This window comes from Xenopus tropicalis, chromosome 4 (genome assembly GCF_000004195.4).
Source record: "Xenopus tropicalis strain Nigerian chromosome 4, UCB_Xtro_10.0, whole genome shotgun sequence".
In the NCBI taxonomy this organism is placed as follows: Eukaryota; Metazoa; Chordata; class Amphibia; order Anura; family Pipidae; genus Xenopus; species Xenopus tropicalis.
The window spans coordinates 88605283-88631578 of record NC_030680.2 but is presented as its reverse complement, the minus strand read 5'-3'; the positions used below and the strand labels follow the sequence as shown (position 1 = coordinate 88631578).

The following is a 26296-nucleotide window of genomic DNA, read 5'->3' as shown; positions in this document are numbered from 1 at the left end:
CTGGATGACTACGCAGTCAAGTTTTTTTTTTAAGAAGACCGCAAAGTGGGAGGGGCCAACAACAGCCAATCAAATTTTACGCATTGACTTTTATGAGGAAATTGAAACTGCTGCCAATCTTACAGCTTTGAGGCTACATTCCCCAAACTTGAATCACATAGTCATGGGGTCAGCCTGAATGAAAATATGATGATTGTTGGATGCCCAAAAGTGGGCGGAGCTTTGAACAGTCAATCAGATTTTCACTATTCACGTTGAAATCCAACCTGCTGCCATTCTCACAGTAATAACACCAGGGTCCCCAAACTTTGCAGGGTTAGGCACCAGGTAACTGTGGTTCAAGGTAAGAAAAAGTGGGCAGAGCCACCAACAGCCAATCAGATTTTACCTATTGACTTTAAATGGGGAAATTCTGCCTGCTGCCATTCTCACAGTATTAACCACAGGGCCCCCAAACTTTTCACAGTTGGTCACTAGAGGACTGCAGTTTTAGTGTTGAAAAAGTGGGCGGGGCCACCAACAGACAATCAGATTTCACCTATTGAATTTTATTGGTTTGATGCCAGGGTTCCCAAACTTTGCACAGTCAGTCACTGCATGACTTCGTACTCGAGGTTAGAAAAAGTGGATGGGGCCGCCAAAAGCCAATCACATTTCTTTCATTGTTTTCAGTGGGGAAATTTTAACTGCTGCCATTCTCACATGTTTAATGTCAGGGTCCGCAAACTTTGCAGTTTGTCACTAGGTGACTATGTTCCAAGTTTAGAAAAGTGGGCGGGGCCAACAACAACCAATCAGATTTCACCTATACACTTCATATGTTTAAATTGAAACTGCTGCCATTCTTTAAATATTAATACTAAGGTCTCCAAACTTTACAGAGGTATTCACCTGGTAACTGCGGTTCAGAGGTAGAAAAAGTGGGTGGAGCCACCAACAGCCAATCAGATTTTAACTATTGATTTTCAATGGGGAAATTCAACCTGCTGCCATTCTTACAGTATTAACACCAGGGTCACTAGGGGACTGCATTTTTAGGTTTTAAAAAGTGGGTGGAGCCACCAACACCCAATCAGACTTCACCTATTGATTTTTTTTTTTTGTTTACATTTAAAATGTTGCCTCTCTCACACTATTTATGTCAGGGTTCCCAAACTTTGCACAGTCAGTCACTGGATGACTACATATTCAGGGGTAGAACAAGTGGGAGGAGCCACCAACAGCAAATCCATTTCCACCCATTAGATTTCATTGGTTTATATTTAAATTGATGCCATTATTTAAATATTAATTCCAGGGTTGTTAAAGTTTCCAGAGTTAGTCACTGGGTATTTGCCGTTCAAAGTTAGAAAAAAGTGGGTGGGGCCACCAACAGCCAATAACATTTCACCTATTTACTTTCAATGGTGAAGTGTAAAATGCTGTCAGTCACACAATTTTTATGCGCGAGTCCCCAAAATTTGCAAAGTTGGTCACTGGGGGACTGCTGTTCAAAAATAAAATTAAATTTAAAATGCTGCCGTTCTTTAACTATTAATCCTCGGGTCCCTAAACTTTGCAGAGTTATTCACTGGGTAACTGCAGTTCCAGATTATAAAAAGGGGGTGGAGCCACCAACCGCCAATCAGATGTCCCTCGTTGACTTTCAGTGGGGAAATTTAAATTGCTGCCATTCAGACACTATTAAAACCAGGGTCCCCAAACTTTGCACAGTGGTTTTTACTATATAAGTGTGGTCCAAGGTCAGAGAAAGTGGGCAGAGCCCATTCAGCTACGTCATGTTTTTCAACCCAACATGAAGTTTGTTCTCAAACTTCCCTTTCTAGTTACCTTTTGCTGCTCTCTTTTTGTCTAGTCATCTTTCCTTCTTTTCAAATGTGCTTAAATGTGAACCACAAGTTGCAGTGCAATTGTGGTTGCACAACTAGCTGCATTCACCATGCAAATCCATGCAGTTCATTAAAGATACTTGCATCTAAAGCCCTTCCTTTCACCTCTGCTTAGTTGGACTCAGCCCTGTTCTGTTGTTTAGCCTTCATTTACAAATTGTGCATAACTATACCTGTTTATGCAGGGGTACTCTACAGTTACTGCAACCACCAGGTGAATGTGCAATTGGCTGTTTTAATGCACTGGGCACAACTGCACATAAAACAATTTTGGCCCCATAATCAAACAAACATCATTTGGTGAAACATTTGCTCCAATGTGGTGAACTGTATAAATAGTTTGCTATGCACAAATGTTTCATATTTGGAACATTTATATTAACTGACAAATCTCCTTGCTTTGGTTACTTCAATCAATGCTTAAATTTGTGAATCTGAAGCATAGCTCAGTCCTAAAATGTCATATAAATGTTTTTCTCCCCATATGCCAAACAATCTCACAACAAGAAGTTCACAGAAAGATGACTGTGGTGACTTGTCTCTATTTCAAGAATCTTTCCCAAGCATTGTAATACTGATTTTGAAAAGGCCTGTATTGTAATTTATGAAAAAGCAAAATCAATATAATAAATAGTATAAAGCATTAACATTTGTTTTTTGTTTTCCATGCTATTAACCTTAAAGAGATATTGTGCTACACATTAGAAATGCTTTCAGGTAACCTATTGTTTCTCCTACTCACATGTAACTGGAGGAGTCGCAAACCAGACTTGGATTTCTTACTATTGAGTGCTATTCTGATATCTACTGGTAACTGCCATCTTGCTGCCTTTCCATTGTTCTGCTGATTGGCTGTGGGAGGGGGGGGTGATATCACTCCAACTTGCAGCGCAGCAGTTAAAGGAAAAGTAACACTAACATTTTTTAAGTAAAAAAGCAATTATACCCTGCACCAATAACTGCCCTATCCTGCAACCCACTTAATATTTTAAATGCTTTCATAGAAAATACCTGCTAAAACTTGGCTTCCTGTCAATTGAAGTATGGCGATACAGTGAAGGAAGGAGCAGCAATCACTATGCGACGATCGATTGATTGAGCCTAGCCTTTTTTCTGTATAGGAAGGAGTCAGGCTAGGCTCGATCAATCGATCGTCGCATGGTGGATGCAGCTCCTTCCTTTGCCGTATTGCCGTACTTCAATTGACAGGAAGCCAAGTTTTAGCAGGTATTTTCTATTAAAGCATTTAAAATACTAAGTGGTTTGCAGGATATGGCAGTTATTGGTGCAGGGTAGAATAGCTTTTTTACTTGGATTTTTCAATGCAAGATTCTGCTGGAGAAGCTCTATTAACTGATGCCTTTTGGAAAAAAAAAAAAAAAAAAAAAAAAAAACGTTTTCCCATGACAGTAATACTTTAAAGTGCTTTGCCTCCTAATTTTTAAAATTATAGATTAAAAGTCATAAATGAAAAGGCAACAAAAAGAATTAGTGCACAGCCTCTGTTTTCTCCTTGTCTTTTGTGTATGTCCCATTCCAGGGAGAATTCGAGCTCACTGGCAGCTAGTACCTCAATGGAAGGCAAAAAGATTCATAAAAGCTAGAGTGAGCATCTCTCTGATGGAGAAACAAATCATCTGGGATTCTGATTGTAAAGGCAGCAGGCAAAAGAGCATCAGAAAAAGACACAAAGAAAAAGAGTACATTTTCTCCATGCACGCAGACCAAGCTTGGGTTAGCAAAAAAAAAAAAAGGTTCTATCAACTTGCTAGATGGAAGGCATTAATCCACTGATGAATAGTCTACACAAGTTAGTAAGAAACTTGTGGGGTATTGGGGTATATATGAGAAATTTACACTTAGAGTTCTAGCAATATACATGCAAAGCAAAATATAATATATTTTCTTCAACAAACCTAGCTGATTCATGAAGTTCATCCACTGTAAACAGGTGTGACTGTACAAGTAATGCAGAGATCCTATCTCCCCTTCTTCTAGCTGTGACTGCCGTTTTCTATAAAGGAAATTGTATGCAGTTAATGCTACTGAGGTAACTGTTTTGTTAGCTGTTTTGGCTGCTGTGCCAGTGTGAGTTACCTCTGTGCATGTTCCACTCCTATTCCATGTCTGTCAGTGAAAGCTGGCACTTTAAGGCTTTCTGTCTTGTGCCTCCTCCGAGTACGTGGTTCTTCTGTGCGTTCACTAACAATATCATCAGTTGTTTTTGGTGGTCCCAGCTCCCCACTGTCTGACTTACTCTAAAATACAGAAAGCAATAACATTTTAATGGTCATCATAAGGCAGACTTTGCATTTAACTTTACACTTCTCTTTTAAGTACAGGTTTATGATATATTTGTGTACAACTACCACACCACTAAAAAAAAAATCTAGCCTCGTATTTTTTATTGGTAACTGGTAGTACTTGTCACTAAATATTCTAAATAACATAATAAATGTTTAATTTATTTTTTTTTTTAATAATATCCCAAAAATATAATTTTTGTTCATTTTTATCTGAGTTTCTTTTACCAGCATATCCCAAAAACTCCTACGCCCAGTTTTACTGGGTGGAGTGCATGGATCTGGGCTGCCAGGTGAGACAGAGGAAGGGATGTTTATAGGAGAAGGACGAGACTTGCTAGATGATTGCATCAGTCCTTTCATTTCTGGCATTGACTGGGATGGGCCTTTTCCTGAAACAAGAATTAAGATTAAAAAAAATTAAAAAAAACAATTAAAAAAATGTGTGTGTGTGTGTGTATGTCACAAAATTAAAAAATCTCCTTTGCATAAAGACAGAAAATTGACAGTTAAACCCTTATATTACGTTTTTTTCAGGGGACAAAAAACCCTAATTAAGGTTTTGAAATAATGGCATAAAATGAGGCATAGCGCCATTTAAAATCAAGGAGATGCACTGGATGCATTGGAATTTGAGGAGACTGAAAAAAACTACATAAAATGCAGGAGAGTAAAATCGGTATTTGACTGTAATTCTTAGCAAATCTTAAATGTACATTGATTACAAACTTCCAACGGCGTTAGCTGTTTTTTTTTTTTTTTAGTGCTAAAGGCTCCTACTCCTGAAACAAGGAAGCAGAAGCCAGACCTGCTACTTGCTTTTGAATCAAAATCAGAGAGCATAAAAGAACAGCTTGTAATGAAACCATTGAAAATGTTTTTTTTAATGAATAAGGTAAGAATTTATTTAGTGTTTTTGGTTAGAGATCCCCTGTAAAGAAAGAAAAAAAAAAACTCCCAGACCATAAACCATAAATTTTAGTACTATACCATTATTAGCAGCTTTGGGACCTTCTTGGCTTATTGAGTCAATGCAAAGAGGCAGCTGCAGGATGTAGAACTCTATGATAACATCACAGAGTGCATGACGCAAAGAGTTGCCAAGACGCTCGGATAACTGTAATGAACTGATGTTTCCCTTTTCCCAAACATCAAATCGAACCAGTATAAGGGTTTCTGTAACAGTACAGTAAGAAGAATATAAGTATAAGAATATAGCAAAAAGAATTGGCAAAATTATTCTTTTGTATAAATCTGTTCGCCAACTACCTGTCCGATGAGGAAGAAATCTTCCAACTAAGACCACACATGGTCAAGCAGCTAGTATGGAGTGCAATGGAAAACTGGTTTTAACAGTATGTATAAAAATCCCATTTTTCACTGAGTGCAGAACCAATAGCTCAGCTTACATTGGTTTCACTTCTCTGCCTGTGTCTTTTGTAGGCAGGTGGAGAGAAGAGGATCATTGTCTTCCGCAGCCCTGTGTAGCTGCACTGACAGGCACAGCTTCAGCCTGAGTGCAGCTACCTGGAGCAGAGATCGGCCTAAAAATCATGCATTTTCAAGAAGAACCACCCCAGGCCTTCACAGGAATTAACTCTCTTGACTTTAGCTAAAGTAAATGTGTCAAATTTTATAAAATGCAACATCCAGGAGGCCCCCTTATCCTTGAATGGGGATGCTGGGATGTCTTGTCCAAACAGGTCTTTTTGTGTGGTTTTGCATTTAGGTGGACTCTTAAATATCCCATGTCTATGCTACAGATCTGGTAAATCCAACTTGTTGGAAATTGAAACACAGTTTTCTAACTTTCTAAAGAAATAAAAGGGTCCCCTATTATATCAGTGATTACAGTATAACTGGAACCTTTGTAAAAATGATCAGGAAATATGGAGAAACTACCTGAGAGCGCAGTACTGGATTCAGGATTAAATCTGTTGACATCAGTAAGAGACTCAAATTTGTCTGGACTTAGCAGGTAAGGAGCTGGGCACATAATAGGTGGCCCTGTTCTCTCCCCATATGCTTGTGTTACTAAGGTCCCATGTTGATCCACAAAAGAAAGAGCAATGCATGCAATGCCTAGGAGAAAGCAAAAAAAAAAAAAAAAATCAGACCAGCACTCACAATTGCTTTAGGTAATATGCAGTGTAGAACTTCTAATAAATCTTTAGCAGTACAATAAATACAGTCCAGCTTTACCTTTGCCACCTGTGCCTTGCCCTCCGGGTTTATTATACAAGAAAAGATCCAGGTCAGGGAGTGAGCTGTGATAGTAATGCTAAAAACAAAGGAAGAATTAATTTGTATGATTAAAAAAAGGAAATGTGTACATTGCTAAAGTCCTCATAGCAAACATTATACTGAAATGTATGTTACCACAGCAAACTGATAGTACTTAAAGTGTTTAGAACAACCTGTTTTAATAAAGCCTACAAAATAGCATACACAGAAGAAAAGAAAGGCAAAAGAGACAGAACCAATAGATTACACTTTTCACAGAAAACATATATAACCCTGCATTGGTTCTAATATGGTATAGTGTACCTACAGATGCTACAAGATAGCCATTGCCAGAGTTACAAGTAAACTCAGAACAGGTATCTCACAATTACAGGAATGCAAACACTTGAGCAACTGACTTATCTATCTACTTTAAGTGAACAATGACAACAGCCATGTACAGCAAACATACAAATATGATTTTCATTTCCACAGGTAGCCACAATGGACAGCACTTCCAAATAGTCATATATAGAAAGAGAAAGAAAAGGTAGACATTTGCCACAAACACATTAAAGTATATAGCACAAGCTATGCACACATTATAAGCAAATTATAAAGTTTCAATAACAAGTAAATCTATAAAAAAATCAAAATCACCTGGAAATGATGTTCTCCATTACTGTCTGTGTATTTTGGAGTATGCAGGAAAATAAGAAGGTTCTGTCGCAGATAGTATGCCATTGCTTGAAGGCATGGCAAAGACGACTGTGGAATTGTAAACTGAAGGACTTCAGTAGGTGGTGTTCCCCTGGGTTGAATAAACTAGATAAGAAGAAATTTTTTGAGAGAAGCAACTTGACTTTCTAAAACTTAAGTCTGTATAGAAGAAAAATCCTGGGATGTTTTTATCTGACATTCCTTGGCAATAAGTTGCCTTACCTCTACATCTGCTGGAGTAAGCTTGCAATTCCTCTGAAGCATTAATGTAATAATATCTAAAGTAGTTTCATCAAGACGCTTCCTCAAAACCTTCACAAGATCATCAGTAATCTCCGAACCTGTAACACCAAACAAAGCTTATGTGTAATGTGTTTTGGGAGCAAAGGATTCACTAAAAAGGAGATTTTGTGTTACTCACCGTTAAATCTCTTTCTCCTCAATGGCTTGGGGGACACAGGGACAATGGGTATAGCTCCACCTGCAGGAGGCAGGACACTAGGGAAAAATAAAAAAAAATGCTCCTCCCTCTCAGCTATACCCCACAGCGCAGCCAAATGTAGATCAGTTTTGTCTAACAAAGAGGTAACCAGAGTAACCAATGAACAATATAACAATGTAACATAAATAACATGGCAGATGGCGCAAAGAGGAATCCGCTTCCGGGGGAGGGAAGCCCTGTGTCCCCCAAGCCATTGAGGAGAAAGAGATTTAACGGTGAGTAACACAAAATCTCCTTTTCTCACACAATAGCTTGGGGGACACAGGGACAATGGGGACATACCAAAGCAGTCCCCTGAGCTTAATAAGAGGTGGGCAGGAAGCGGAGTCGGAGTTAGACTGCCGCTGCTTGCAGCACCTTGCGACCAAAGCGTGCGTCAGATGCAGCAAAGGCGTCAAATTTGTAGAACTTAACAAAGGAGTGGATGGAGGTCCACGTGGCAGCTTTGCACAGTTGCTCAGCTGAGGCCTGGTTTCTGAAAGCCCAAGAGGTACTGACAGATCTAGTGGAATGGGCCTTGATCAATTGAGGGGTCTGTTTCCCCTTGGATATGTATGCTCTTCGAATAGTTTCTCTGAGCCATCGAGAGATGGTGGTCTTAGAGGCAGGTTGCCCGAGACGGGTGCCCGTGGGAATGACCAGGAGGGCATCAGACTTGCGGATTTCCTCCGTGCGGTGGACGTAGTATTTGAGAGCACGTACTGCATCTAATGAATGGAGAGCGACTTCCCTTGGAGATTTGGGATTAGGGCAGAAGGAGGGAATGGTGAGTTCCTGGTTAATGTGAAACTTGGTCACCACCTTAGGAAGGAAGGACGGTACGGTACGCAGTACTGCCTTGTCCAGGTGGAAGATGAGAAAGGGGGATTTGCAGGAGAGCGCACTCAGCTCGGACACGCGTCGAGCTGATGAAATGGCCAGAAGGAAGGCTACCTTACGAGTGAGCCAAATGATGGGAATGGAGGCGAGGGGCTCAAACGGGGGCTCCTGTAGTGCGCTTAGGACGATGTTCAGGTCCCACGGAGCGCAAGGATAGCGAAAGGGAGGTCTGATGTGCGTGACGCCCTGCATGAAGGTCCTGATGTCCGGCAGAAGGGCAAGACGCTCCTGGAAGAGAACCGAAAGAGCCGAAATTTGAGCCTTGAGCGAACCCAGGGCTAGACCCTTGTCAAGGCCAGCTTGAAGGAAGCTCAGTATAGCTGGTAGCGAAAAGGTCTGAAATGGAACATGTTCTTGGGAACACCAGTCCCGGTAGATTCTCCAGACCCTGTGGTAGGCCTGAGAGGATATAGGCTTCCGTGCCGCTAGGAGGGTTTTGATCACGGGTTCCGAGAACCCTTTTCTTCTGAGGATCAGGGATTCAGTAGCCACGCCGTCAAATGCAGAGACCTTGGGTTTGGGTGGAGGAAGGGACCCTGGGAAAGAATGTCCGGATCGTGAGGTAGATGCCACGGTTCTTCTTGAGACAGGGACAGAAGGTCTGAGAACCAGGTCCGGCGCGGCCAGTAGGGGGCGACGAGAATGGTCCTCACTCTTTCCCGTTTGATCTTTTTGATGACTCGGGGAAGCATGGGCAGAGGAGGAAAGATATACGCCAGGTTGAAGGACCATGGTGTCGTCATGGCGTCCGTTGCCTCGGCCCGAGGGTCCCTGGATCGCGACAGGTATCGAGGTAGTTGGTGGTTGATACGAGAGGCCATCAGGTCCACCTCTGGTGTGCCCCACCTTTGCGTGAGTGCTTGGAACACGCTGGTCTTGAGTGACCACTCCCCCGGGTCCATCGTTTGCCGACTGAGGTAATCGGCCTCCCAGTTGTCCACACCGGGAATGTAAATGGCCGAGAGAAGGGTGTGATGAAGTTCCGCCCACCTGAAGATGTGACTGGCCTCTGTGAAGGCTTGACGGCTCCTCGTCCCGCCCTGGTGGTTGATGTAGGCCACTGCGGTGGCATTGTCCGTTTGAACGCGGATCGACTGCCCGTTGAGGAGAGTCTGCCAGTGTATCAGTGCAAGACGGATGGCCCGAAGTTCGAGGATATTGATGGGGAGCAGGGATTCCGAACGGGACCAGGAACCCTGGGCTATCCGTCCCTCCAGGACTGCTCCCCAGCCGGATAGGCTGGCATCGGTCGTGAGGATGCGCCAGGTAGGGTCTGCGAGTGAGCGGCCGCGAGTGAGATTGTCGGAGTTGAGCCACCACCGCAGGGAGGCCTTGGTCTTTGAGGAGAGCGGGGTCTGCTGGGAGAGGCTCCTGTTCCTGTGCCATACCGAGAGGATATTCCACTGTAGCGGTCGGAGATGGAATTGGGCGAATGGTACAGCCTCGATGGAGGATACCATCGATCCGAGTACCTTCATGCAGAACCGGAGAGATGGTTGAGGTAACGAAAGAAGCAGCCGAACCAGGGCCTGAATGCGAAGGACCTTCTCTTGGGGAAGGAAGAGTCTCTGCGCTCCGGTATCGAAAGTCAAACCTAGAAAGGTCATCACCTGGCTCGGACGGAGAGATGATTTGGCGAGGTTTATCTTCCAGCCGAAGTCCTGTAAGATGTTCATGGACAGTCGGAGGTGCTCCTCCGCTGTCTGGAAGGACGGGGCTTTTATGAGTAGGTCGTCCAAGTAGGGGGTGATCGAGATCCCCCTGGACCTGATGACTGCAGCAGTGACCGCCATGATCTTCGTGAAGACACGTGGGGCTGACGAGAGGCCGAACGGCAGAGCCGTGAATTGGAAGTGGAGGTTGCGGTAGGCAAATCGCAAGTATCTCTGATGGCGAGGGGCGATGGGGACGTGAAGATAGGCATCTTTTACGTCCAGCGCGGTGAGAAATTCCTGTGGTCCCATGGCCGCAATAACCGATCGCAGAGATTCCATTTTGAACTTGGTGTAACGGATGAATTTGTTTATGCCCTTGAGATCGAGGATCGGTCGGAAGGACCGGTCCTTCTTGGGAACGAGGAACAGGTTGGAATAATATCCCTGAAATCTCTCTGCCTGGGGGACCGGGGAGATTACTTCGGCCGCCAGCAGGTCTTGGATTGCCGTCTGGAAGGCCTGGAGTAGAAGAGGGTCCCCGGGAGTTCTGGACATGAAAAAGCGATGAGGAGGGGGGGCTGTGAACTCGAGGTGGTAACCTCGTGTTATGACCTCGCAGACCCAGGAGTCTTGAGCATGAGCCTGCCACTGTGCACGGAAGTGCTGCAACCTGCCGCCGACGGGGGTTTGCAGCAATGGGACTGACGGACAGTCATGCAGAAGTGGACTTGTCCGTCTGCTTGTGAGTGGGTTTTCGGGGCTGCCAGGCGGGGCGAGGCTTGTTGTTGAATTTACCGCGGGAGGATGATGGTTGCGAGGAATCAGAAGGCTTGGTGGATCTGTATCCGGAGCCACGAAAAAATCTCCCCCTGCGAAAGGAAGGCCGGGACTTGTTCTGTGGGAGGAAGGTACTCTTCCCACCTGTGGCCTGGCTTATGATTTTGTCCAATTCTGGACCGAAAAGTAACTTACCCTTGAAGGGGAGGGAAGTTAGGGATTTTTTGGAAGAGAGGTCCGCGGACCAGAGTTTTAGCCAAAGTGATCTGCGAGCGGCTACTGTAAGGGCTGAAGCCCTACAGGTTAGTTGGGCAGCATCAAGTGTTGCTTCGCAGATGAAGGAGTTAGCTTCCTTGATCTGGGAGATCATAGGGATGAGTTCCTGTCTAGGGACTCCCGAGAGGATGCTGTCCAGAAGTGTTTGGGACCAGGACTGAATTGCCCTGCTGACCCAGGCGGCGGCGAAAGTAGGACGCAAGGCTGTCCCAGAAGCCGCGAAGGCAGAGCGCAGAAAACCCTCGATTTTCTTGTCCATAGCGTCCTTAAAGGAAGACGCATCAGGGACAGGAAGGGCCGTGTTTTTGGAAAGGCGTGACACCGGAGCATCAACGACCGGTGGTGAAGACCAGGTGTCCATGGTTTCCTGCGGAAAGGGATAGAGACGTTGGAAGCGCTTGTTGGACTGTGAACGCCTCTCGGGATTATCCCATTCAGATTGCACAATATTATCTAATTGTGCGTGTGAAGGGAAGCATACGGATTGTTTCTTGTGCCTCTTGAAAAGAAGTTTGGAAGTGTCGGAAGGATTATTGGAATCCCCTAGATTGAGAGTTTCTATAACTGAGGCAATAAGGGCCTCAATTTCCTCAGATGAAGATTTGGGTAGGTCTTCGCCTAACGTATCTGAGTCTCCAGAAGGCTCTCCCTCACTTAGGGATAGATCTGGCTGAGTGGGAGAATCTGCCGTGAAGGGATTGTCACTCTCCTCATCAGATGAAGGAGGTGCATGACGCTTGTGTGAAGAGGATTTAGGAGCGTCTAGCTTAGCCAATAACTTATTAAGGGAATCCGCGAGTCTGGGAATACCGCTAGAAAGTTGTAGGGCCCAATCAGGGGCAAACTGGTTAGTGGCAGGGGGGCCCAGCTGGGCTTGGTCTGTTGGTTGAGGGATGGCAGAGCCTGAGGGCTCAGCAGAATCCAAGGCCTGGGGCTGAGGAGCTGTAGAAGCAGATTCAGGGGGCTTACATGCCTCACAAACTGGTTCCTTGTGCCCAGATGGCAAACGCTTTTTGCATTTGGCGCAGGCCAGGAATTTGATATTAGCCGAAGAGGCTGGGCCCCGGGGGAATAACTGTTTGCTGCCCTCCGCCATATTAGCCTAACTATTAGGCTGAATGATGCCCCGGTAGTGCCCAGAAGTAGAAAAAATCCCCCCTTTGAAACTGCGCTGCGGGGAAAAGGCAGGAGAAAGGAGAGCCTACCTACAGGTGGAGGCACCCGCTGTCCGCAGAGCAGGAGTGAGGAGTCGCAAGGCCTGCGACACTGAGTTCTCCCCGGGAGCTGCGCCAGTGCAGAGCAGAAGGGCGCGAAGAGAGGCGGCGGAAGTGGGCGGGCGGTATGACGGAGGGCGCGAAACGGCTCCTGTTCCTGAGAGAGCAGGAAGTATTGGCCAATGGGAGCGCAGTAGCCTGTGCGCGCCTAATTTAAAAACGGATGTGGGGGCCCCCGGCGCTTCGGGTTAGAGATACCCGGTTGGCCGCATGGTGAGGGGGGGGGGGGGACCCGAGGGTCCCGCCGGCGCTGCTCCGGACCTGCCTACTTACCGATGCGGTCCGTAGCAGTGCTGAGCGCTCCTCTGGCTAGCCTTCTATCCCTCAAGAGGGTAGGAATGCTGCTAGGTGGCCCGCACCGAAGTGACTTAGTGGCCCCAGGGGAAATCCAGCGGTGGGGGGAGATCTGTAAGGGACCTACTTCCTGAGGTCTTCAGTCAGCCCCCGAGTATCCAGGCTAATCCTGGACTTTTAAACCTAGATGCAGGCATACTAAGCCTGGTCCTACCTCCTAACACTAGGAGAAAAAACTGATCTACATTTGGCTGCGCTGTGGGGTATAGCTGAGAGGGAGGAGCATTTTTTTTTATTTTTCCCTAGTGTCCTGCCTCCTGCAGGTGGAGCTATACCCATTGTCCCTGTGTCCCCCAAGCTATTGTGTGAGAAATACTGGATTAAATAACTTTATATACCGAACTGTAATTCACACACATTCACAATAACAAGCCAAAATTAATTCTTTAAAACAAAAGTTCACAGTATATAAAGGCAGGCAAGTGCAACCATGTACAAAAGCAATATGTTACTCTTGACAGTCTCTCTCTCTCTGTCTGAGTTATTAAAAGAGGGGACACAGAGAGCATAGATCTTTGATTGATAGGTGATAAATATTTCAAATGCAGTTGCCCATAACATTTAATCAGTAATGAGTTTTGATCAGTCTACTACCAGTTAGGCTAAAACAAAAGAAAGTGTTTGGTTTCAATAACACTGGTATGGCCTTTATCCAGCTTTCAGTTTCAATTTTAAAAGGCATATATGCACTATTACTTTTGTTAGTACAGGTATGGGATCCCTTATCCGGAAACCCATTATCCAGAAAGCTCCGAATTACGGAAAGCCCGTCTCCCATAGACTCCATTTTAATCAAATAATTTAGAATTTTAAAACTGATTTCCTTTTTCTCTGTAATAATAAAACAGTACCTTGTAACTGATCCCAACTAAGATACAATTAATCCTTATTGGGGGCAAAACAATCCTATGGGGTTTAATTAATGTTTTATTGATTTTTTAGTACACTTAAGGTATGGAGATCCAAATTACAGAAAGATCCCTTATCCGGAATACCCTTGGTCCCGAGCATTCTGGATAATGGGTCCTATACCTGTACAACATTTTGGCCCGTCACCTTATACTTTACACTTTACACATTTCAGAATTAATTTCTGTTCAGTGAAGTTAGTAAAATTAATGTTAAAAATGCTACTGTGAATTAATGTTAAAAATACTACTGTGAATTGTGTGGAATTGTGCCAACCCAGGCCCAATAAATAGCATCCAATATTTTTCAATTTTTCCTATCTGATTTTTATCTATCTGAAATATATCTACTTATAATTCACAAACTTCACATAAGAAAAGGAATATGTGCATATTGAGATATTCCACCTGCTTCCCCAACTCCATGAACGAGCAGCAATATCTGTTTGTCTGTCTGTCCAACTGGACGTGGAGAGTCTGAACTTCTAGAGGACTGCATGTCCAAGGACATACGGCTACCCTATAAATCAAGTGAGAGACAAAGATGTTAGAATCAAGAGCATTGTTTTAAAGTCCATCATTAAATACAAACTGTTTACCATAATATCTTCAGATGAGATGGGTTCCTGACTACGATAAAGCCCCAACGGGCGAGACATCATTGACTGAGATAAATCTGTATCCCACAATCTTCCATTGCAGGAGGTCTCAGTAAGCCTATGGGAAAAGAGCAAAGTGAGAAGACCTAACAGACATTCTTACAGAAGAGCTGTATGAAAGCTACTGAATTAAGTGTCAGCTTTGTTTGAAAAGCTGTAATAAATATGTAATAAAAGGAACTACGCTTGCCCAGAAGAAGTAACCAATAGCAACCAATATGATGTTTGCTTTTAAAGGGATGTTGTCATGATTTTTATAGTGTACTATTTATTTCTAAATTACACTGTTTACATAGCAAATAATTAACTCTATAATTTAAAATTTTATTCTTGAACCAATAAATGTATTTTTTTTTAGTTGTAATATTGGTGTGTAAGCAGCCATCTTATTGTTTCGAGGAGTCCCAAGCCGGACTGCTGGGGGGGAAAAGGGAGGGGAATGATATCACTCCAACTTGCAGCTCAGCAGTAAAGTGTGAATGACCCCTTATATAATGACCCCTTTTTAATTCTCCATTTAATGGTATGCACACACAAAATGTTACTGTTTTATTTAGTCATATAAATGAATTTGTTTTTAGACAGACAATAACTAAGTAAACATATAAATAGTGCTTTGTTTAACTTAGCCTAACCTGTTAACAAGATATTGAGCTGATGCAGTTTTTTTTACTATTAATATCTCATTGTATTAGAATCACTCAGCAGTAAAACAAATTCTACTGACTGATGACTACACTAGTAACGTAACTCATGACTATTCTCTGCCAATTAGGGGTTATTTATTGAGCTTTATAGGGCTTGTGCTGAACATAGCGTTCATACTATATCTTTTATTTAGGAAATTTATATTTTTTTTTTATTTCTGGCACTAAACAAGAAAATTAAACCAGTTTCAGTTCAGAACTTCCTGTCAATTCATGGTTTGGCAGAGGTGAAGCTGAAAAAACAATTCCACTGAGAATCCCTATGATAATGAACTTCTCAAAGGCTGCAGCTTGTAGCTAAGGATCTTAGAACAAATTATTCAGTTTATAAAGGAAGAGAGAAGGGGGAAAAAAGTTCTATGAGTGCTTTATAATGGCAAAAATAGTTATAGGAACAGGCAAAATGCACAAGTTAAATTTTTTGTGCTAATTTTAATAAAAGGTGTTTTTGGGTGTACACTGTCCCTTTGAGTACTTAAGTCTATCTCTCCTGATTGTATGAGGCATTGTGGTCACACACAAACCAAGGGCACACACACATGCTAGCTTACATTAGTCAATGAATGGGCAGATTCATATATTTTACTCCCCCACTTTTTCCTGTAAACATTTTTTCTTATTGAGGTGCTCAGTAGATGACTGAGCAAAACATCACAGTAGCATGGTACAAGGTAAATATATATATATATATATATATATATATATATATATATATATAATGGAAACGTAATAATATGCATAGGACAATTTAATAAGATTCTTTGATAGGTCACTTTTGCCTTTTGAAAGAGAGGGTGTTGTTTTACTGTGAATGAAAAAAGGCAAGCCTATCAAAGCAATAATTTAGCACTCAGATCAGATAAGTTCATATTCCTAACAAGAGTGTTGTTTTAAACTCACCAAAAAATGGAAACAAAATTCAGAATACAGAACATGATTTAGCAATATAATACAGATGTGTGCTAGTGACTACAGGCTGGGAGTTAAAAATCACATGAGATTTTAACAAAGAAAAAGACTACAAAGCATAATTAGATTAACATCTGCATCATATCGACATCTGAAGGCTTCTTCTGCAGCTTCTTGCAGCTGTAACAGTGTTCTACTTGCTCTGACTGGGGGATTCTGTGAGCACTGTGTGCAATGAATGAATGAATGAAACAGGGGAATATGAGAGCACTGCACAAAAAACACTCTACTGACTGTACAGAATAGTGAACATATCTATATAGTTAAAGTGTATTATTTGTACTTTAGTTCTGCTTTTTTTTCTTAGTGGGAAGGGTTCCCCCATTAATTCATATAATAGTTACATTTGTTGTGGGTTCATATGACATTTAAAAACAGGAGTACATTTCAATATTGTATTTAGCATAGTGCATCAAGGTTTGACTGTATGGAAAAAAAAAAGACAAGAGACTTATACTGTCTAATCCAGTATTTGTTGGCCAGATGGTACAGCTACAACCTGCAGCACAAATGTACATGCAACACTATTAACTGTATGTGTTTTTGTTTTTATTTGTTTTTTTTTTTTACTGATGCCATATTGACAAAAGAGAAGAAAACACATGCTGTGCTACTGCCCTTTAGCTGCACAATAAATGTAGTAAGTTCAGTCTAAGAATATAATTATATTCAGAGTAAGAAAATCACCAATTATGCATACCTAAGGTAAAAGACAGATTTTGTAGTGCGTTCCTGGTAAACAAACATATTTTTCCGGTTCCCAACAGAGAAGGCACTTAGCACAGAACGCAAGGACTGGATAGCTGAAAACAAACATAGGTATAAGTCACTAATAGGCAATAAGAACTCTTTATTTAAAAACTGAGTGTATAATAGGAAGGCATTAATGCTTCTAATTTTCTGCTCAACGCAAAACCAAAATTGATCTGTCAGACTGTCAGATGGTGATGCAAGAATTATCACTTAAGATAACACTTTGCCACTGCCAAGTCCAATGGTAGCAGCCTTCACTCCACTCCACCTGAAGCTTGGCATTCCCATGATTATGCTAGGGTTGTGTGCAGCTTCTTGTCCCAAACAATAAATGTTCTCAACAAAAGGTGAGGCATTGACATAACTTACAGAGACTTCCCACTGAGTGTTCCAACTAAGGCAATTTTTTTTTTCAATTTACTTAGCTCTCATCAACCTCTAAGTTGCAGCATATATACAGTAGCCCTATAGAAAAACTAACAGTACATATCAAACACAACACTCTATATCCACACCCCATGCAAATGTGTGTCTTTATGTAGTGCTGAGTATTACTATGAAATATTTTTTCCTAAGGTAGTTAAAGCCTCTAATGATTTACACCACAGAATGCACTAGATAAATTGAAAGAGAAAAATCATGCTTTTAAGTAAAAATGTGGTGTTTCATTTCTGACAGCGTGAGCTTATCTTGCTCCCAGAAACTGTCGGCTTTCTCCTTGTTGTTTCCTACCTATACACTGAACAATCTTATGTCATATATCTTTGTGCAGCTCCTATATTTAATATTATAGCATTATGTGATGTTTACCTTACATATAGGGAATAACCACTGCTAAACCACTGTTTTTGTAAGTAGCTTTTAACAAAATAACCTGTAAAAATATGGCCATAAAGAGAAACTTCAATATAGTTATAACAGACAGACAGGCCTGCCTTTTCCATTTATGGAGGCCAGAGCATTAACAATTTCTACCTTTTCCAGGCTCTACTTGTCTTTCAATGATATCCAGCAGTGAGAAAGATAGGAGAGAGTTAGTTTAGGAGTCTTTGATGGGGTCAAAATATAACTGAGGCCAAATTTATTGCCTCAGGTAAGCAAAAGAATACAGGGAGACAGGACTTACAGGGGGAGTTTCTCAGGACTTATACAGGACTTACAGGGGGAGTTTCTCAGAAAGAATTTGCACAGTGTAAATGGTAGAGCAAGAGCGAATATACACAGTTTGAGCTGTAAACGGCATGGGGATAAAAATGTTCTGGATGGACACTGTCCCTCTAGCTGGTGGGCCCTTCATATCGGGTTCTCTGGTGGGCCCTTGGTTTTCCAGTTCTACACTGCTAGTATATACAAAGCAGAAAAGAGGGATTTTTGTCTTACCTGTAAAATCCTTTTCTCTCTTCATTGAAAGGGGGGGACAGGCACTGATGGGTTAACTCCACCTTCCGGGAGGAAAGGACACTAAAAGAACTGTGACAGCCCTCCCAGGGGGCCCGGCTGCCTCTCCCAGCTGCCTGGAGTACCTTTCTGCCAAAGGCGGCCTCCGCTGAGGATGCTACGTGCACCTGGTAGAAGCGTGTGAAGGTGTGGATAGAGGCCCAGGTGGCGGCCTTGCAAATCTGATCCACAGAGGCAAGGTTCTTTGCTGCCCATGAGGCGGCTAGGGATCTGGTCGAGTGGGCTGTGACTCTGAGAGGAGAGGGCTTGCCTGCGATCTGGTAGGCTTTGGTGATGGTGCCTCTGATCCACCTCGCAAGGGTGGTTTTGGTGGCCCGTAAGCCCTTGCGGGGGCCTAACGGGATGATGAGGAGGGCATCCGACCTCCTGAAGGTTGCTGATCTTTGGATGTAGAATTTGAGAGCCCTGACTACATCCAGGGAATGGAGCGCTGTCTCCTTGGAATTTTTGGGGTGAGGACAGAAGGACGGAACAACAATGTCCTGGTTTAGATGGAAGGCCGAGACCACCTTGGGCAGGAACGCGGGGGTGGGCCTAAGGACGGCCTTGTCCTGGTGAAACTTGGGTCTTTAGGGACGCCAGGCGGAGGCCCTTGTCGAGACCCTGTTGGAGGAAGCCCAGGATGTGGGCTATGTTGAAGTGCTGGGGAGGGAGACCGTGGGCTGAGCACCAGGAGATGTAGGTTCGCCAGGTACGATAGTAGATCCTTGAAGAGGAAGGTTTTCTGGCTGCGATCATGGTGGTGATAACGCTGTCCCCGAACCCCTGCTGGCGGAGAACTAGGGTCTCAAGAGCCAGGCCGTTAAACGGAACAGCTGAGAATTCTGGTGGAACACTGGACCCTGGCTTAGGAGGTCTGGCCGGTCTGGCAGACGAATGGGAGCGGCATCGGAGAGGTTGATTAGGTCTGCGAACCAGGCTCTCCGGGGCCAGTGTGGTGCGATGAGGATGGTCTTGACCCTCTCCCTCTTGACCCTTTTGAGGATCTTGGGGAGAAGTGGAAGAGGAGGGAAGATGTAAACAAACTGGTAGGGCCAGGGGGCTGTGATCGCATCTACTCCTACGGCGACTGGATCCCTGGACCGAGAGATGAAGCGAGGGAGCTTGGAGTTGTGGCGTGATGCCATAAGATCGACCTCTGGGGTCCCCCAAATTGAGGTCAGATTCTGGAAGACCTGTGGGTGAAGTGCCCACTCCCCTTGGTCTAGGGTCTCTCTGCTGAGAAAGTCCGCTGTCCAATTGTCCACTCCTGGGATGTGGATTGCAGATATGGCTGGGACATTCTCCTCTGCCCAGGCAAGGATGTGGGCGGCCTCCTGCATTGCCCCCTTGCTGCGAGTGCCCCCTTGATGATTGACATATGCCACCGCAGTGGCATTGTCTGTCTGAATTCTGATGGGCTTGCCCCGGAGAAGATTTGTCCAATGAAGTAGAGCCAGGCGAATGGCTCGTAGCTCTAGGACATTTATTGGAAGGGATGATTCCTATGGAAGCCACCTGCCCTGGGACACCTGTTCCTGGCAGACTGCACCCCAACCCCGAAGACTGGCATCCGTGGTGAGGATGGTCCAGTTGTGCGAGGGGAAGGGCTTGCCCTGTGAGAGTCGTGTTGGCTGGATCCACCAGGACAAGGAATTCCTCGCCGAGAGGGGGAGGACTATCTGGGAGTCCAGGTCGGGGTGTTCGGGATCCCACTGGCTGAGGATGGCCCGTTGGAGGGGTCGGGTGTGAAATTGGGCAAATGGGACCGTGTCTATGGCTGAAACCATGGAGCCCAGGACTTGCATGCAGGTCCTGAGGGAAACCCTGGGAGCGGTAGTGAGGGATTGTGCTCGGAGGAGAAGGGCCTGGACCTTGTCCGGCGGGAGCAGGGTGAGGCATCGCTGGGTGTTGAACACCGTGCCCAGGAAGGTCATTTCCTGAGAGGGTGTCAGAGATGACTTCTTGAGGTTGATGATCCATCCGTGGGACTGCAGGGTCTGGATCACCTGGTTGAGAGCGTAAAGGTTCTGGTGAAAGGTGGGGGCCTTGATGAGCAGGTCGTCCAGAAAGGGAGTGATTGAGATTCCCTGCGACCGAAGGAGTGCCATGATTGGGGCCAGCACTTTGGTAAATACCCGGGGAGCTGTTGCAAGACTGAAGGGCAGAGCTACGAACTGGAAGTGATTTCCTAGGACGGCGAATCGGAGGAACCGATGATGGGCCCTGTGAATGGGAACATGTAGGTAGGCGTCCTTGATATCTATGGAGGAAAGAAACTCCCCGGGTTCCATTGCTGCAATGACCGAGCGGATGGAATCGCCTGACGCAGCGGTTGAGCTTTTTGAGGTCCAGTATGGGTTGGACACCTCCGTCCTTTTTGGGGACGCAGAAAAGGATGGAATAGAATCCTTGACGCTCCTCCTCTCTTGGTACAGGAACTATGACTCCCGCTTCTTGGAGGGAAAAGATGGCCCTCCAGAAGGCTGCTCGGCGAGAGGGGTTGGCGGGGGGAGGAGAGGGCAGGAATCTTGAGGGGGGCGGTCGCAAGAACTCTATGGTGTAGCCCTGAGAAAGAATCTCCTTCACCCAGGAATCTGTGAATGGGTGGTCCCACACCTCCCGGAACAGGAGGAGACGTCCGCCTACGCCTATCGTTCCGGGGGTGGACACGCCTTCAGGCGGTTGTGGACTTGTCTGAGGAGGGCTTTTGACCCTGCTTGCCTGAGGACCAGGTGGGCCTCTTGCCCCTCCCCCTAAAGGATGAAGGTTTGTCCGAGGAAGACTGCTTGGTTTGTTTGGGACGAAAGGAGCGAAAACGGGAGAAGCGTCGATTTGTGTTCTGAGGCTTTGTCTTGTTCTGAGGGAGAAGGGTGCTTTTGCCTCCAGTGGCTTGGCTGATGATCTTGTCCAGCTCTGAGCCAAAGAGAACCTTCCCCAGAAAGGGGATGGAGACCAGGGATTTTTTAGAGGTGAGGTCCGCAGACCAGTGTTTGAGCCAAAGGAACCGTCGTGCGGCTATTGATGTGGAAGAGGCCCTGGCAATCATCTTGGCCGAATCAAGGGATGCCTGACAGAGGAATTGGGAGGCCTCCTTGATCTGTTCGGTGAGTTGTAGGATCATGGATTGGTCAGAGCCATCAAGGACAGCTTGAATAAGTTGGTCTGCCCAAACCTCGCAGGCGCGACTGACCCAGGCCGTGGCAAAGGTGGGTCTTAGAGCAGAGCCAGAGGCGAAGAAGATGGATTTGCAGAACCCCTCAAGTCTTTTGTCTATGGGATCTTTAAATCCTGCGGCGTCAGGGACAGGAATGGTGGTAGACTTGGATAGACTGTAGATGGGAGGGTCTACAATAGGTGAAACGGACCAAAGATCCATGTCCTCCTTGGGAAAAGGGTAAAGGAGGAAAAAACGCCGGGAGGTGTTGGTCTTACGATCCGGAAAGGCCCATTCATCCTTGACAACAGAGAAAAGTTGGTCGTGTGAGGGGAAGACTCTAGAGGTCTTTTTCTGTCTTTTAAAGAGATCCTTGGATGGATCTGCAGTGGTAGGAGCGGAAACATTGAGCGTTGTTAGGACAGCATCAATTAAGCCCTCAATATCAGATGGGGAAGGAGACTCAGTGTTGGTCTGAGGGGTGTCCTCATCGGAAGAACCCTCTGAAAGCTGCCCTTCCTCTGCAAGTTCCGACTCTTCGTCAGAGTCCGGAATTGAAGGAATGGTTAGAGCCTTGCGCTTGCCCAGGGAGCCTGGTGGAGGCTGGGAGACTAATTGGTTAACCAGTTTGTCCAGAGAGTCTGGCAGTCTGGCAAGGCCCTGTAGGGAGGCGAGCGAATTAGCTAATTCGCGAGCCCAAGGGTCCTGAAACATCAGGAGAGACAGAAGGCACTGGAGGAGCAGGATGTGTGCATGAGGCACATAAGGACTCAGCATGTCCAGTGGGGAGTCTAGCGCAACAACGGGCGCAAGCAAGTAAGGTAACCCGCGCTGTAGCAGGGTTCTTGGAAGTTGCCTGTGCAGAGCGCAACCTTGGGCCCTCCTTGGAAGGATCTGCCATAATAAAATTTAGATGGCAGAGATATAGTGCAGAAGGAGCTGAGCACCTGAGCTGACACAAACAACGTGTGTGTGAGCAGGTATAATTGCCAAGAAGCAGTGCTGACCTGGCTATGCAGCAGAGCAGTCGAATTGGTGGCCCCTTCCCTGATGGATGATCTGGGGAGAGTGTAGCCTGGAGGGAGACTCTGGACCTGGTGTGCAGGGCAACAGGTTAAGTCGCGCTGGAGTGAGGGGAGGCGGCAGTTGGGGAGCGCGGTCGGAAGAGAGAAAGGCGCGAAGAAGAGAAGGGGCGGGCGCTAATGGCGCCTACTTCCGGGTAGGGAGAGCGCGCTGTCTGTATGTGCCGCTCGTTAAAAAGCGGGATGGTGTTTAATCCCGCGGCGTCTGTGCACCGCTATGGTGAGCGAGTGACGTGCTCCCCTTCTCCCTCAAGGTGCAGGGGTCGCACCTCCGTAAGCGCAGCCGCAGAAGCTGGCTTACCTTATCGGTATCTGCAGCTGTAGGGGCCATCCGTGGATGGAGACCGGCAGTCTGGCAGAGGGGCTAATCAGCCCCTTGCTCCTCTCCCTTAAGGGGAGAGTCGTGTGGGACAGGAGCTTAAGGGACTGAGCCGAAGCTCCCGCCCTTTTCCAGAGCTCCACACACGTCTGGGGACTGAACCGTAGTTCCTGCCCCAGAGACCTGTAAAGGAAAGGAAAATAATAAAATAAGTAATAAATAAATAAATAAGAATAAATGAAATAAATAAGGAACTCCCAAAGGGGAGTTATGTCCTCTTCCCATGAGGACACTAAAAGAACTGGGGAAGTTCCAGCCCCCACAGGGGGGTGTAGCCTGCTGGGAGAGGCAGCCGGGCCCCCTGGGAGGGCTGTCACAGTTCTTTTAGTGTCCTTTCCTCCCGGAAGGTGGAGTTAACCCATCAGTGCCTGTGTCCCCCTGAAATGAAAGAGGAATAATGTTACCCACAAATGTTGCTATCAAGACTTTATTACATTATGGGCCTTGCTTCCACTGCTTTGGGCTTTTGTGGGGGAGGGGGGGGGGGAAGAGCCACACAATTCAGGAACCACGGTTCTAGAGCCAATAACTTGCTGTATCCCATTCTCTAAAGGTGTTTCTCTGCATATTTCTCTTAATGAGGAAACTGCCTATAGTCTCTGCCTAATGTAGTCAGGATAAGTTAAGGTATATGCTCTGCATTCTAATTGTGCATTCTAATTATTCTAATAGTGGGGATTCCTCAACATATGGCTTACCAGATTACATTATCAAGCTGAAATACCATGCATCCTGGGGTCAGATATTTTGTTCACAGAAGTGAACCGGATTGTTGGGTAACAAAGACACATAACCTTTTGCATATCATATTATTAATAATAATTAAAATTTACTGTTTCTTGTAATTACCTCTGGATACACCCATATTGGGTCCCATCTTGAGGCGTGGATGAATTTGGATAACCGTGCTCCACACCACATCACAAGCAAAATGTCCAGGAATAAAGTGCATGGTGGCTGCTAGATAATCTCTTGGCTGGTAGCTATCCTCCCCTGTGTAATCTGCTGGGTAAAATCCAAGTTAGTTCATTCTTTTAATTAAACAAATGTAATGAATAAAGGAAAAATACTAAATTATAATTAAAATTCCATATACAGAACAAACGTTACTACAACTTTGTGATGCTTAACGCTGTACTATGGAAGCTTACCAATGAATTATACATGCTGCTACTGTACATTTTTAAGCATATAAAAGAATGGCAATGAGCATATATTTAAAAAAATATTTAAAGAAAAAGTCAGTGGTGTAAATACAGGGGGCCCAAATAGAGAACTCTGGGCTACCTGTGATTTTGTGCATAACCCCCAATACCTGCTCACACAGCAGAATGCAGGACAAATGAAGAACCTTACAAATGATCTACTTTCTATAAAGTTTGAAAATGCTAAAAATGTCCTTTTTTTCTACTGCAAAGATAGATTGTATAATTATCTATGAAATGACTATTCTCTGCCAACTATTCTCTCGCACCCGCTTTTTTTCTTGTGCGAGGTTCCTCTTGTTATAGCAATATTCTCTGCCAACGGACACAAAAGGTCTGATACCAAATACCAGTAAAGGTCAGCTACATCATATTATTGTTTAGTAAGTTGTTATTGGAACAAATAAGTGCAAGACAAACAATTGTTTCTTATTTCATATATAAAATCTTATGCTTTTATTGTATTTCCCTAAAATTCTCTTACTCTTGGTTGGGACTGTTGTTTCTTAATGCAAAAAAACAACTTAATTTTCACCTTCATTAACAAGGGTACGTCGATAAGTGGCATAAGGGCTTTCACTCTTCCAAATGTCCTCTTCACTCTCAGCAACCAGCAGAGTATTGCATAAATGTGTATCATGGAGATCCTGCAGCAGCAGTCGCTGGAGGTGGGGGAAGTACAATAGATAAAGTTTTTGTTGCTTCATCACTTTGAACAATAATCAAGAAACTCAGGAAGTATTTTATCCTGATATTTACTTTAATATATAAAATCTTAAATTCATATTTCAAAGACCTGTCCCAAAAAATCCAAAATTAGCAAATATTGCCTACAACTCTGTAATTCTAAATTAGGTTTCCTAAGACACAGACAAATAAAAAACCTACTCTCACAAAGCTAACAAAACCCACTTAAACAAGAATTTAACTGTAGTGCAAATATTTGCTTTGCGGAAGGTTTAGTGTATTAAAATCCAAGGTATTTAGGGATATTTTATAAATGGCTTTCGGACCCTATTTACACATCATAAAATTATTCATTGACACCATGTATCCACCTTGTGGCAACTATTACCTAGCACCCCTTACCACATGCTTAACAGAATTGGAATTAAGGTTTAAGACCACCTTAACTATGAAGTCTGATTGATACTTGCAGAAAAATAAAAAGTGAAAGTGAAACCTTTTATTGCACAGTTTAGTACATTATAAACGATAATCCTTCAAGACAATTTAGGTTCAGAAGCAGGGAAAGCTCACATTTTATAATCTCCTAAATTAGCCAATAAAAGGTATTACTCTATATTTGCCTGCTTTGATCTAAGGCTAACCCAGTACAACACTGAACACTACACTAGCTTTGTAAGTACACTGTATATTAGTCTGATCTATGTAAATAAATACTGAATGATGAAATGATCTCACAGCTGATCAACTACAGTGCATTTTTTAATGGACTTCAGATCCTAATAAAAGGTATATTTCCCATTTTTTTTAGCTGTTTTCTTTAGCCTTAAACCTTGTGCTTAGTGCATATATTGAAAAGAAAGGACATCAGAGCTAGGGGGCACCACAGATATAGAGGGAGAGATAGTGGGTGTGGCAGGCAGTTGAGCTGGCTGAGTTCCATAACAGTGAATGCACAGAGTGCCTATATCTAATAGGTGCTTATTGTTTCCTTTTTCTGTTTTGTGGCCATGTATGTTCAAAAGTCTTGAATGCAATGTATGGATATCGTAGATCGCTCTATAATAACTCCACCCACCTAGTGTATATAGCAGTACCATAATGCATTCAAGAACATGTTTATGAAGTAAATTTTCACTGACCGAGACACACAGGGGATTAGGGGATTAGATTATAGTAAATATAGGGCTATGGATTTTCTTTTCTGTGATTCTCTTATTGCAACGAAAGGAAAGTTTGGTGGATGCACAATACAAAGACAAGGATAATTAAATTTAAAATATAATTTTCTCATAAACCAAACTAATTAATCAACTCTGCAGTTGGCTGCATCCACTTGAGGCTTTTATTGCTTTACTCCAAGCAAACTTTAAAAACAATACACTTGAGTTACAGTTACCATTTTATAATCAATTTTTATGAATTTATGCCTTGGTATACAATTCATAGCACTAAAATTTATTTTTTAACAGATAGTAGATGTTTTCTATAAAAATTCCTA

At 44.1% G+C, this 26296-nt stretch overlaps 1 protein-coding gene across 7 annotated transcripts in view; it reads right to left on the bottom strand.

The window, feature by feature from the left end:
* Positions 1-26296, bottom strand: part of szt2 (SZT2, KICSTOR complex subunit) — a 113807-nt gene that overhangs the window by 20351 nt on the left and 67160 nt on the right. For 6 of the 7 annotated variants that reach the window (XM_031900918.1, XM_031900920.1, XM_031900921.1 and 3 more), the window contains 13 exons: positions 24644-24770; positions 23753-23908; positions 16796-16898; positions 14360-14477; positions 14169-14280; positions 7358-7476; positions 7076-7240; positions 6395-6473; positions 6095-6274; positions 5183-5368; positions 4421-4584; positions 3987-4147; positions 3806-3903 (listed from right to left, as the gene is read on the bottom strand). In XM_031900918.1, coding sequence (XP_031756778.1) covers positions 3806-3903; positions 3987-4147; positions 4421-4584; positions 5183-5368; positions 6095-6274; positions 6395-6473; positions 7076-7240; positions 7358-7476; positions 14169-14280; positions 14360-14477; positions 16796-16898; positions 23753-23908; positions 24644-24770 — 1768 coding nt within the window. The remainder of the gene's footprint in view (positions 1-3805; positions 3904-3986; positions 4148-4420; positions 4585-5182; positions 5369-6094; positions 6275-6394; positions 6474-7075; positions 7241-7357; positions 7477-14168; positions 14281-14359; positions 14478-16795; positions 16899-23752; positions 23909-24643; positions 24771-26296) is intronic. The other variant, XM_012961569.2, reaches the window with a different exon arrangement.